We start from the raw sequence: 13,699 nt of genomic DNA, 5'->3' as shown, positions 1-13,699 counted from the left end.
ATTAGTTTGAGGAACACATGGAAGACAGGTGGACAGCACACGGTCTGCTATGCCTTAAAGAAAGATTTTATACTTACCAAAAAGAACAAGAGTTCACGCTCAAGTTAACAAACCAGTCTTTGGTTAGCTTGGATCAAGATTAACTTCCCCAACCCCTTAGAGACTCGGCCAGCTTCAGCTCTCTGCTGAAGGCGCCTTTCCTGAGCAGCCGGAGTTCACTGCACACAAACACGCAACTATTGTTTTTCTGGACTCATAAGCATCTTGAAAACCAGCATTTCTTTCCTTTCTGGCATAGGGTTTGCAGCTGAGGTGCTCAGAATTGTCCCTGTAATAGGTCATGTTCTTGGAAGCTTCCGCTAGAAAGCCTGCTTCCAACCAGGAGTGATTTAACCTGCACCCAACACTCTGTCTCAGGAAGCAAGACATCAGGATGTTAGATGACCCTGCGTTTGACTGAAGGGGAAGGCATCCAAGTGTGGGAACACATTCAACTTCATGTTCAATCCTGAAGCACCATCGAAAGTTATCAACCCAGTAGACCCTGAGATGTGGAATGCTGACCGCTAACCAGAACCTTGTGAGACTGAGTATGTACGTTCTTCACAGGACACAGTATGAAATGAATGGATGAATGCAGAAAATGGAACTGGAATTCATAAATGGTATATCATTTATTCAATGAAAAAGAGGGAAATTATGCCACTTTCATTCATTTTCTCCCAAACTCTCAAAATTCCCTTCCCTCATTTAGAAACAAGAAAACAACAAAACAAAAACCAAACCAAAAAACACCCTACACTTAGAAACACATTTGTACAAAAGCCACAAAGCCCGCCCCTCACAAAATTGGATGGGTGTTATTACAGGAATGAAACCCAACTGAAAGACATGGAAAGAGCTGCGTTGAACTCAGGTTCTGAAGGTTTCAAGCGCTGCAAAAATAACTCCACTTGCATCTTTCAAACTGGAAAGTGATCACATTACAGACCTGAGGTTTTAAAGGACCACAGTGTGAACCAGAGTCCCATTTTCCTTCTAGGACTCCAGGGGAAAGGCAAGCATGGGAGTGAGTTTCCTTTGGGAGAGAGAAAGGAGGGAAACAGGGGAAACCCTGGCCATTGTCAAAAGGCACTGGGGTATTCCTGGAGGCAAATGAGTATGTAACCTCCCAAGGAACAAGCTCACTTCCACTCTACTCCAAGAGTCTAGAGCACACACAAGAAAGGAGTATGGTTTCCTTAGCTCCAGTACCCAGGACTCAGACGGTGACCAAGGCCACCCGGTAGAGGCAAACCCGAGGGTCTTAAGGGCAAATCTCAACTGTGGATTTTTGCGTTCTGACACTAAGGGTTCTAAGGTGTTGTAGACACAACACCCCTACACCCTCTCGTATGTAAAGCTTTAAAACACACATAGAAAAAGATATAGATAAGACATTCCACCTTGCATTCTCAATAATGAAACTGCCACTAAAGTGAAGGTCTAGACAAAAAACACCCTCTTGCTATTCATGGAAGGACAGAAGGGAGGGAGGGTAGGCTGACAAACCAGTAACTATCAAATCACTCAGGTAGGGCAGATACAGGCTCAAATTAAGGCTTTATTGTGGCTCTTCCTCTGGAATGGTACCTCACCCTCCCAGTGTGAGCATCCCAAACCTTAAAACATAATGCTTTGGAGCCAAGAGAGGTCTTGTGCCCTCAGAATATTGTCTACAACCCTGTGACAGAGGGGACAGAGGGAACAGGAGGCTGCTGAGTGTGCCCCATTTCTCTACCCCCACTCTGAACCTCAGTACCGCTTCAAGAATCCCATTTACCCTGGCTACAGCAAGAGGTAGTTTAGGGACTAATACCCCCAGCCACCTAACCGAGTTTCATGAGATAAAACATTTAGCACTTACCTATTTTAATAGGTTTCCCCCCTTTCTTTTCTTATAGGAGGAAGTTTTTAAAAAGTCATAAAGTTCAGCTAGATGTGAGGTGGTGTGGGGAGATGTGTGTGGGGTGGGGGTGGGGACTCTAAGGTATGTGGGTGGGGCCCTAGACTCTAACTTTCCTGGCTAGTCTGGGAAAACCTAGGGAATGGCTCCCCAAATTCCAACCTTTAAAACTCACACAGCCCCTAGGAAAACCACCCCAGTTCCAACGCTGCAAATCTGCACGACACCCAGAATTGTGGGGAAAGGAAGGAATGGGATCTTCTAATGTTTGTGCTCTCTGGTACCACATACAGGTAGAGTGGTGTGTTCCTCCAGACAGAGTGGAGTCCTTCACAGTTCTCACTGGGGAATAAAAGCAACAGGATACCTGTTTCTTCCCCAGCTCTTCTCAGTTGGGTGCATTTTAGTGAGGTAAAACCTCAGGGGCCTCACCTGTAGCACCACACTTAGCTCAGAAAAGTAGAAATAAGGTCACTTATGATGCCTTAAGGTGTCCCCGCCCTCTGTGACTGTCTCCTGCCCATCACCAGTTTTGTTTGTTTGTTTGTTTTTTTTTTTTTTGGTTTCTATTAACTGAGGATGCTCTCCTTAAAAACAATAGGAGAAGAAAGGATAGTAATTATTGAGAATTATCCACTGAAGCATAAGAGAAAACACAGAGAGACATACAATACTAATGTCAACAGGACCTGCAGACCAACTGCCAACACCTGGCACACGGCTTACTTTTCAAATGATCAGGGCACACTAGTCACCACAGGCTTCTCACTGAGTACCAGCTAAGGACTTGATACAAAAAGTACTGGGGAGTGGAGAGACATGGGACTCATGCTTGGGGCTGTGAGGAAAAAGAAAAAAAAATCCCAAAAGAAAACCAAGGAAGCTGAGACACAAGTCTTGCCATCCCCATTTCAGCTTGTGGTGGGTGTGGAGGCTCCCTGTATCTTCCAGGTTAAGGAGTGGCCGAGGCTGGAGGGCCTGGAGCAGGAGGAGGAGGGACCCCGTCTGCAGGTGGAGGCTGCGGCTGCTGCTGTGGTGGAGGAGGATCTGCAAACACATTTAAGGTAACTCGTCACTGTTGGGAATATGGAAGGCCTGAGAAAGCATCCACTCAATGGAAAGTGACAGATAGGTGGGTTTTTTTGGGGGTGGGGTTGAGGGTATAAGATTTTACTATGTAGCCTTGGCTGGTCTGGAACTTGCTATATAGACCAGATTGGCCACAATTTCAGATATTTGACTGCCTCAGCTATAGTGCTAGGATTAAAGACAAGTACCACCATGCCTAGCTTAGGAAGTAACTTTCTTTGTAGCAGGCAAACAATGTGGGCTCAGAGGTCAAGTACACAGCAGCCAACCAGCTGGTACTCATGGTGCTAACAAGTAGTAGAGGGAAATGTCGGAATTCATTCACCCTTCTCAAAGGACCACTCATTCCAAGAATCACTCCAGATCTCCCCCAACTGAATTGTTTTTCCATTTTATTGTATTCTAATTTTTCTCTCTACTAATTGTGTTTCTTCAATTAAATAATCAGAGCCTTCATGGGCAAACTCTATATCTTTATCTTTCTTTATTCCAGGGTGTCTGGCCTAGCCAGGCACGGGAGAGATTATCAATAACTTCTTGCTGATTAACTGTTTCCACCAGGGCCACAGAAGTTCACTCAGGCACCTGCTGATGAGCTGGATAGTCCTGGGAGGCCCTTACAGCTCCTCAACTGCCATCCTTGGATTTCTGGCCCAAACTAGGTCAGGTCCTGAAGGGAACAATTAGCATGAATGTCTGGGGTTCTTTTCTATTTCAACTCTAGCAGCTTTAGCGTACAAAGAAACCCTGGAGATCATTTAATCCAAGGCTTTAAAACCTCTAGATCTTGCTAGAAATGAAAACATATCAAACAAATAATTAAAGTATAGCTACAATAACCAGGCATTCACCCATTCGCACTCCTGAGAGGCTTCTAGCAAACCTCTACAGCTTTCCAAACACTTTGAATCTAATAGTCTCCTCCTTTGTGATCTTTGAGGAGACTAAGCCCTGAGGACAGGAAGCTACTCATGCAGTGAGGCCTGTCCAGGGCCCAAGAACCAAGCCAGAGGCTTTGATTCCCAAGAGACCTGTTTATCCATAAGGTAAAACACTCCATGCTCCTCCAAGGTCCCTAATGTCAAAAAACATATAGACCATTGATAGTTCCAGGGATATTATCTGTCCACCAGAGATGGTTGACTGGGCCAGCTCTCTTGGAAAGCCAGTTCTTTCTTACCTGGGACATGGCTGGACAAGCACTTTCTTTTTTTTTTTTTTTGGTTTTTCGAGACAGGGTTTCTCTGTGGCTTTGGAGGCTGTCCTGGAACTAGCTCTTGTAGACCAGGCTGGTCTCGAACTCACAGAGATCCGCCTGCCTCTGCCTCCTGAGTGCTGGGATTAAAGGCGTGCGCCACCACGGCCCGGCAGGACAAGCACTTTCTTAGCAAATTCTACTATGACATCTGAACGTAAGCTCAAGGGAAACAATTCTTCACAGGGGGCAGGTTTTATAAACTCAGTGAAGCCAAGACTTCCTTTTGTGTATCTACTTTATCTTAGCCTCTGGGATTTACAGGGAAGGTGTACATGTGTCTGTGTGAAGACAGCTTCCCTTCGAGGAAGCCCCCTGCAATGTTACAGAGCATCCAAAATATTTTGTAGGTCCCTGTAGAACTTTTATTTTCTGTATGTATCACGCATGCATACATAGTTGTGCCATAGCATGTGTAACTGTGGAAGTAAGTTCTCTTAACCAACATGCAGGTTCCCAGGAATCAAACTCATGCTATCAGGTTTGTCTCCAAGTGCCTATACCCACTCAACATCTCACCAGACATCTCTCATAATTTTTACTAAACCCTACTTAAACTTTTTAAAAGGAGATGTCTAATTTGGTTTGTTGTTCTAGAACACAGTCCATTACAGCAGGAAGTCATGGTTGCTAAGTCAACTGGTTGTATTTCATCTACAGTCAAGAAGTAGAGGGATGAATACTCCTATCAAGTTTCCTTCCTTCTTGTTTCCTACTTAAAGTTCAGGCAGGACAAGGGGTCCCCCTCCCCCCCAGACAGGGTTTCTCTAACAGTCCTGGAACTCGCTCTATAGACCAGGCTGGCCACAAACTCAGAGATCCCCCTGCCTCTGCCCTCTGAGCCAATTCACCACTTTTAACCTTGCAGCATAAAAGCTTTTGTAGAGGAAATAACAGCCAGGAGCTATGCATGTCAGTGGAGATTCAAACCAGTCAGGTTTAATCTAATCCACAGCTCACTGTCGAAGGCTGGACTGTCTGTGCTTGCTACATCACAAGAAGAGAAGAAAGCCTTTCTTCCTGATCAGCAGCCCCACCCTAAGCAGGATGCTGAAGGAATATCTTCCCACTGTGCTACTTACACATGCCATTTGGTGCTGTGAGGGGTACCCTGGGTCCTAAGATGTTTCCAGGCATTGGAGGCATACCAGGAGGGGCAGGGCCACTCCCAGTAGGATGAATGCTGGCTGCCACAGTGGGAATCATGCGGCCTGGCATGGGCTGCCCAGGCATCATGGAGCCAGGGCCCGGTATCTGACCTGTGGAGGGAGATTTAAAGTATTGTAAGTATACATGCATTCAGAGGAAAAAAAAATAACCAACTTAATGTCCATGATTATATAGATGAAGATTTATTTAGTCATGGTCAGTAGTGGTGCATGACTTTAAGCCCAGCATTAGGGAGGGAGAGGCAGGCAGATCTCTGAGTTCAAGGCCAGCCTGGTCTTCAGAGTGAGCTCCAGAATAACCAGGGATATATAGAAAAATCCTGTCTCAAAAAACCAAAAAAATATACTGGGTGGTGGAGAGATACCTTTAATCCCAGCACTTGGGAGGTAGAGGCAGGTGGATCTCTGTGACTTTGAGGCCAGCCTGGTCTACAAAGCAAGTTCTAGGACAGGGTCAAAAGCTAGAGAAACCCTGTCTTAAGAAATCAAAAATGATTTCCTCACAACTAAGAGGCTGTGTGAGTTCAACCCCCAGTATACAGGAATAGGCCTATAATCTAGGATCTGGATAGGAGCAAGATTTCAAGTCATCCTTCAAGCAAGTCACCCTAGGCTAGAAAGAGCGGGTATGATGCCAACCTGAGATACATGAGCCCGTCTCAAAAGGCAGCAAGCAAGCACAAAGAGAGTGACTCCAAGGAAGTCATCACTGAGTGAGCAGTGGACCACCACATCACATACAGTGCCAACCACAGACCACACAGAAAATGTGGCCTAGGAACCAACACTGTAAAAGGTTCTAATTTGAATTCCAGTATCTTCCTGACCTGAGGGACTCCCTAGGGACACCACATGGCACTGGCCTGGCAGTTACAGGAGGGAGAACAGGATGAATTGGATGAACAGAAAATTCCATCTCTTCCCAGAGTTTCTAAATTAATGAAGGAAGACCGAACAAATAACAGGTCTCTCTCTATATGTAATTGCAAAGTGAGACATTAGATTTCTAACAATCTTGTTCTTCAAAGACTCAGATATTATTTAGATTCTGCTACTGAGTGATGTGTTCCATGCATTCAACTTTGCCATTGTAGAATGCAAGCAGTTACAGATGTAGGTAGGAAGGTTACTTTTGAGTGAAAAACTCTAGCCGGAGACAAAGGGACACTTCTGGTCTTATGAAAAGTTACAGAGAGGACAGAGCCATCATGAGGTAAGGGAGGACCAAACAAGGTAGAACATTCCAGAGCGTGTGCTTATCTGAATGTCACAGCTGTTAAGGAACACGTCACACAGTTCAGTGTCACCACTGGATTCTAATACAAGGTCTGCTAAAAATCCATGGGCCCACGTGTCACCCCAATCACGAGCCAAGAGAACAGGCTCAATAGACAAACTCAACAGCCACAATCTCTCTTTCACTTCCAGCATATTCTGGGTTAGGGTTCCTAGGAAAGTTACTCAGTTTTCCCAAGACTGTCCTGAATAACCCTCAACAATTGATCTTCTTAATTGTATGGTTCCATTTTGATCAGGGCAACTGTTTCATTCTTTTAAATAGTGCCTTCTTTTGTCAGTGGTTCCTCTAACATGCTTGTGCTGAGTTAGCAAACCTGACACAAATGAGTCCCTGAGGAAGGAGGGAGCACTTCCTGGGGCATTTCTGTGAAATAGTTCCTTGATCAATGACTGATGCATAAGAGCCCAGCTTACTATGGGAGGTGCTACCCTGGGCAGATGGTCCTGGCTTGTAAAAGAAAGCAATGGGAGCAAACAGTGTTCCTTCGGGTCCCTGACCCACTCCAGTCTGACTTCCCTCAGTGACGGACTGTAACTGTGAAGTGCAACCTTTCCGGTGTTTTACCATTATAACAAAGGTAAACTAGAGCCAAGAACCAATGTTGTTATCTTACAGGGAGTAAAATGAAGCTCAGAGAAGTAAAACAACAATCTGTCTTTTCATACAGGATCTTGGTATGTGCTCGATATGCACCCCAAGCTAGTCTCGAACTCCTGATGATCCTCTTGCCTCAGATGCCCAACTGACAGAATTACAGCTACGTGCCACCATGCATTGTTCCAAAGCTTTCTTTATGGACAGAATAAGGGAAATCACAAAAAATGTACCCAAGCCTTCCAATTCAAGGTGCAGTTCTCGTCTCACCCATTGCTGTCCAAATAAAAGTCTGCATGGAAGTCTTCACTATCATACCTACAAAATTTCTATTTATTTGTTTACTTGAGACCTATCTCACCATATTGTTATAACACCAGTTGGACTGGCATTGAGTTCAGAGATCTGCCTGCCTCTTCCTCCTAACCTTAACCCCAAACCTGAACGCTAGGATTAAAGGTGAGCAGCACTACCATACCATGCCTGCTTCCTTCAATATTTTTTAAACAAACAAACAAACAAAAAACAACAACAAAAAAAAACTGATTTAAGCACCTTTTCCAAGTTGAACAGCCATAACCCCCAATTTTCAAATAAATATTTCAAGAACTGAACCCGGGTCCTCTGGAAGAACAGCCAGTGCTCTTAACCACTGAGCCATCTCTCTAGCCCCTCAAGATGCCTTAAAAAAAAAAGTTTGTATGCAAATAATTCACATCTAGAGAAAACACACACACCCCTACCCACCCACACCACCCACACCCACACCTTTTCAAGTGTTTGGTTGATATTGAACCTGTAATAGACTGGACGGCAGTGCCCTCTACTATCTGAGCTATATCTCAAGCCCAATCTTCTACTGTTTTCAGTTAAACCAAATGTTTGATAAGCTTGTTATGATGACCCAGAAATGTAATACATGAAACATATGCTATATTCTAGGCATTTTAAGAGCTTTAAAAGTTTGAACTCATTCAATCCCATTAGGACTGATTTCCCTGCTGGAGAAAGGAGAAAACGTGAAGTAAGGAACTTCCTGACCATGGGGAAACTGAACCTGAGGATGTATTATACTTGGCTCTGGACAGGGTCATTGTAAACACTCTGCACACCTGTCAGCAAAGGTCCAGCCCACTTTCAGACCTTGCTGGTATCTGGTAATGCAAGCCCTCCACCAATGCATTAGTGATTTGCTCCTAGCCATCTCTTCTGAAGCAACAGTACAGATAAGAGTGTGTTCCACCAGAGAAAAAGCGATTCAAGCAACACTCGGGCCGACTTTATGAAGTGATATTTGCCCATCACATAAGCCTAAGCTTAGTGTCAATGGTTCAGTCACCTACTCCCCAACATCTCTGTGAGATTTACACATCTCTCTGAGATGTAAATCACACCAGGCTGTTACATAAGTACTAGAATCAAATGATGGTCCTTATTTGGGCACTAGCAAGCAGTTTACCAACAGAGCCATCATTTCCTGGCTCCAGAAAAACTGATTTGAGAGCATCAAATTTGAAATAGAAATTAAGAGGACTGGAATGAAGACAAAAATCCATGTCTTGTCTATCTGAAATCTAAAGCCCCCTGTTAACCCTGTTCACAGAAGTATCACCACTCCTAAAAAATAAGTCTTGAGATATTCTTGCTAATTCTCACAGGCTTGAAGTACGGCTCACATAGACCTGAAACACCAAGGAGAGAATACTAAACAAAGTAAAAATGTGTGAATGTGCATAGTCCATTAACACAGACGTACACAGACATGGACACACAGACATATTTCCCTTTCTGAGGTCGGGGAGGGAGGAAGAGGTCAGAAGAAGTGAACAGAGGGAGGAGGGACAGTGAGCAAGCATCCAAAAAGCACCAGCAAAACATAGGATGGTGGGAGTGTGACCTACATACAAGCGGTTTTTAAACAGCAGGCATCTGAAGCCTGGGAAATGGAAAGGTTTGCTAAAATTAGGTTTAGCTAGTAGAAAGCCCTCACACTTCTTTGTTTATTAGATCTTACGAAAGCCTTACACCTATCATGTCTAATGGGACATGAGCTAGGAATTTTATTTTTTATTCATTGGAAGGATAAGGTGAGAAAGAGAAACGGAACCTGTGAGTACCTAGTCTTAAGCACGTGCCATCCATCCATTTCTAACTATGCAGATATCCTCTGGCTGAGTCCCCAGGAGAAGAGAAATAACACAACAGGGGCCAAGTGAGAAAAGCCCAGGATCCAGAGGCTTCGTTCCCACAGCAGCTTCTGGGTGTGCCTGTCACAGGTGCTCTTTGTGAAGGATGGGGCTGCTCTGTCAGATGGTATAAGCAGGACTAGAGGTACCACAGACTACAAAAGAGGCTGATGTGATGGGCAAGGTCCTTCTCCCTTTTCTGTGGGGCTGAGCCCACAGTACTGGCTAGAAAGCCACAGACATTTGCTATCCTTTTGTGAACACTGCATTTTCCATGGGCAGGCTTCAGAAACAGGGCTGAACTAAGGGTAATGGCTGGTTCCGAGAGATGCTGCAGTTGTTTAGAGCACTTGCTCTTCCAGAGGACCTAAGGCCAGTTCCCCATAGCCATACTGGCTTACAACCAAGCACCGGAACCCAGAGCTCCAGGGCACCCAATGCCCTCATTCTGCCCCTGTGGACAACACCCAATCTACGCACATGGGGCGGGGCAGCAGTGGCAGTGTCTTGGGGGGGGGGGAGGAAGACCGTGGACTGGAGGCTGTCCTGGGCTACACAGTAAGACCATCTTGATTTTTATTTCAAGAAAATGAACAACAATGAGTCCTAGAGCTGAGAGACACACCCCGCTTTTGTTATTCAAGTAACATTTTATAGAAGTAACATTTTCTCATCAAACCACACTGATGACTTTCTTTTTTAGTTTGCTGCAGACAGATCCCAGAGCTTTGGGCATGCCAGGCAGCTGTGCTGCAGACAGATCCCCAGGGCTTTGTGCATGCTACCAGCTGTGGTACCAGAGCTGCACTAGAGCCCACATGCAGTGGTCACCACACCAGTACACTCTCCATATTTGTGAACACAACAAAGCCAAGCACAGCTGGGTGACACCAACAAATGGTTCACCCAAGAATTGGTGGCTGGGCAAGGGAGGTAGAAAGGGTAAAGGGTACTTTACTATAGTTCAAAGGGGCTTGTGAAGCCTGATGACTGAGTTCCATACCTGGAGTCCACATGTTGTTCTCTGACCTACATACATCTGAGATGACATACACGCACCCATACACATATATAGACACATACAAAATAAATAAAACAATCTTTAACAATCGAATGTGCTGGGAATTGAACATGGGGCCTCTAGAAGAGCAGGCAGAGCTCTTAACTGCTGAGCCATCTCTTCAGCCCCAGCAGCTAAGTTTTTAGCTGAAAAACTGTTGAGTGCCCTTTTACTGCTTATAGGAGAAGATGAATGCAGTGCTGCCTCTTCTAACAAGTTCAGCAACACGTTAAGACAGGGTAAAAATAGATATGCCAACCATAGAGTAGAAACACTTTGGGGTGAAGAGTTATTTCATTGTTTAAGAGAGAACACTGCTCTACCAGAGAACCCAAGCACAGTTCCCAGCACCCATGCTCGGCAGCAGCCTGTAACTCCAGCTCCAGGGCATCCAAAGCCTCTGGCCTCCAGCCTTCAAACATCTAACATCACTCTAACATCTGCACACATGGAGATACACACACACACACACACACACACACACACACACACACACACACAACACACACACACACACACACACACACACACACACACACACACGAATGACCTGGAGAGATGGCTTAGAGGTTAACAAAACTGGCTGCTTTTCCAGATGACCTCGGTTTAATTTCCAGCACCCACATGTCAGCTCATGACCAGCTATAACTACAGTTCCAAGAGATACAATGCCCTCTTCTGGCTTTTAAGGGCACAAAGCACACAAGTGGTACACACACATACATGCAGGCAAAACTCCCATATATATAAAATAAAATAATAAAAATGTCAAACTAAACATAGCATTACATAAGATGTCCTGGACTTTTGTTATGAAAACACTAACTTGGAATATACCTATAGAGACATAAGACATAGCCAGAGATAAAAGCTAATGAAGCAAGAGAGAAGTGTGTAGCAGACAGGACCTGAAAGAATTTAAATGAAGTCTGGGGAAACAAGGACTGCAGCGGCAGAAAGGCTAAGTGTATGCAATATATACAGAGGGACATTCACAGAGCAGACATCAGCTACTTGGATGCTCAGCACCATTTGTGCTCACAGACTAGGAGACTTTAGCAATGAACAGTGATTTCATTAAGGTAAGGTCTCCCCATCAAACTGTGGCTGCTCCTTGTGCTGCTACCTTCCAGGTGCCACCACACCAGGAAGAAGTGCTTTAACGGGTCCTATCCTATAGAGATGGACAGTTTGGTTTCGTGTGTGTGTGTGTGTGTGTGTGTGTGTGTGTGTGTGTGTGTGTGTGTGTGTTGTGTGTGTGCGCGTGCGTGCGTGCGTGCGCGCGCGCGCGTGTGTCACAGAAGCACATGACTCTGCACACACACATGCCAGAGGAGGATATACACTTAGGTGTACTCTAGCAACCTGAGCTTTATTCTTTTTTTGAAATGGCATCTCTCTCTGAAACTGGAAATTGTGCTAGAAAAACAAACAAAATAAAAAATGAATCCCAAATAAACAACCGAACAACAGGAAACAAACAAAATGATTATCCCCCTCTGCTGGAGTTTAAGCAGGCCTAAACTTGTGGAAAAACGGCACATAGGCACATCCTATGTCCATTCTCTATTCTATGGACACATACAATAAAACTGCACGAATACATTTGTTCAAAGACATGCTTCTGCTTGTTCACAGCTGAATTCACTAATCTTGTAACTCAAATTTGAAAAGCAATCCAATGTTCACCAACAGGAGAATTCACAAGTTAGTGCGGGAACAGATGAACCCTGCATGGCAAACAGAAAAACTGACACAGTCACTCACAGCAGCATGTGCACATCCTATATACATGGATTAAGAAAGACAGAGATCATTATCATTACAACCAATAAAGTAGTCGCTGTGTCTGGAAGGTGGGAGAGTTGTACCCTGGGAGGGGCAGAGATGGAGAGCATGACTGGAGACTGCCACAGGTATAATCTAGCAAAACTCATCAAGCAAACACTTAGGATTTGTACAATCTTCCAAATGTACATTACTTTTTATTTAAAGAAGTATTAATTATAAAACCACATGTATGTGATCTGTATTAATGCAAGGATAAGCATGTTATGGCAAGAATATTTGAGGTCAGAAGACAACATTTATGACTCAATTTTCTCCTTTTATCTCATGTTCCATGGATTCAACTGAAGTCATCAGGATTGGGTTTCAAGTGCCCTGATCTACTGAACCCTTGTATGGAGACACACACACACACACACACACACACACACACACACACACACACACACACACACACACACACACACACACACACACACACACACACACACACACACACAGTGCCCTGATCTACTGAACCCTTGTATGAGAGACACACACACACACACACACACACACACACACACACACACACACACACACACACACACACACACACACGAACACACAGACTCATGAATGATCCTTTCCAATACACATTCAATGTTAGAAAAGTCTATTTTGATGAGAAGACTTTTTATTAATGGATTTATTGGCACTGCCTCACTAGGAAAACAGCTGCATCTAGGTCCTCCGTGGCACAGGAGGCAGCACTATGGCATTTGTTTTACCTAGAATCAAATGGCGCTCAGTGTGAATCCTGGCTTCATCAAGGCTAGGTGGCCTTGCCACAGATCAGGTCTTCATCTGCAGATCAAGGATTATGAGGGGTGAAATTATGTAGTGAAGCAGGGCAGCCCAAAACTTATTTGCTATAGAGTTCAGGCTGCCTTAGTAGCTGATACCACAGGCAGTAGCCTAGCACCAGCTTACATGTGTTTTTTTGTTTTGTTTTTTCAGACAGCGTTTCTTTGTGTAGCCCTGACACTCACTATGTAGATCAGGCTGGTTTGAACTTAAGAGATCTGCCTGCCTCTGCCTCTTGAGTGCAGGGATTAAAGGCGTGCACCACTACTGTCTGCAGCAACGTTTTGAAATTACTACTGTGCTTGAAAAATGATGTTGTATTATGGTACTATAAGGAGTCAGATCGAAACTCTACTGACCCATAGCTTCTATAGGCAAATACGATTACTAACTTCTGAAAGATCATCCAGAAATCTGTCTTTTGAAGGAGTCAGGAGTTAGGACTTCCCGAGGCCTCAGAAAATCTC

General features: G+C 44.6%; 1 protein-coding gene across 2 annotated transcripts in view; it reads right to left on the bottom strand.

Moving 5' to 3' along the window:
* Positions 1 to 650: 650 nt before the first annotated feature.
* The window catches only part of Smarcc1 (SWI/SNF related, matrix associated, actin dependent regulator of chromatin subfamily c member 1), a 109,432-nt gene continuing 96,383 nt past the window's right edge, over positions 651 to 13,699 (bottom strand). The window contains exons 27-28 of one of the 2 annotated variants that reach the window (XM_027414664.2): positions 5,372 to 5,548; positions 651 to 2,992 (exon numbers count right to left, since the gene is read on the bottom strand). In XM_027414664.2, coding sequence (XP_027270465.1) covers positions 2,898 to 2,992; positions 5,372 to 5,548 — 272 coding nt within the window. In that variant the 3' untranslated portion in view covers positions 651 to 2,897. The remainder of the gene's footprint in view (positions 2,993 to 5,371; positions 5,549 to 13,699) is intronic. The other variant, XM_027414665.2, reaches the window with a different exon arrangement.

This window comes from Cricetulus griseus, chromosome 4 (assembly GCF_003668045.3).
Source record: "Cricetulus griseus strain 17A/GY chromosome 4, alternate assembly CriGri-PICRH-1.0, whole genome shotgun sequence".
Classification (NCBI taxonomy): domain Eukaryota; kingdom Metazoa; phylum Chordata; class Mammalia; order Rodentia; family Cricetidae; genus Cricetulus; species Cricetulus griseus.
Note: the sequence above shows the minus strand (reverse complement) of the source record. Positions and strands in the feature narration are given on the sequence as shown.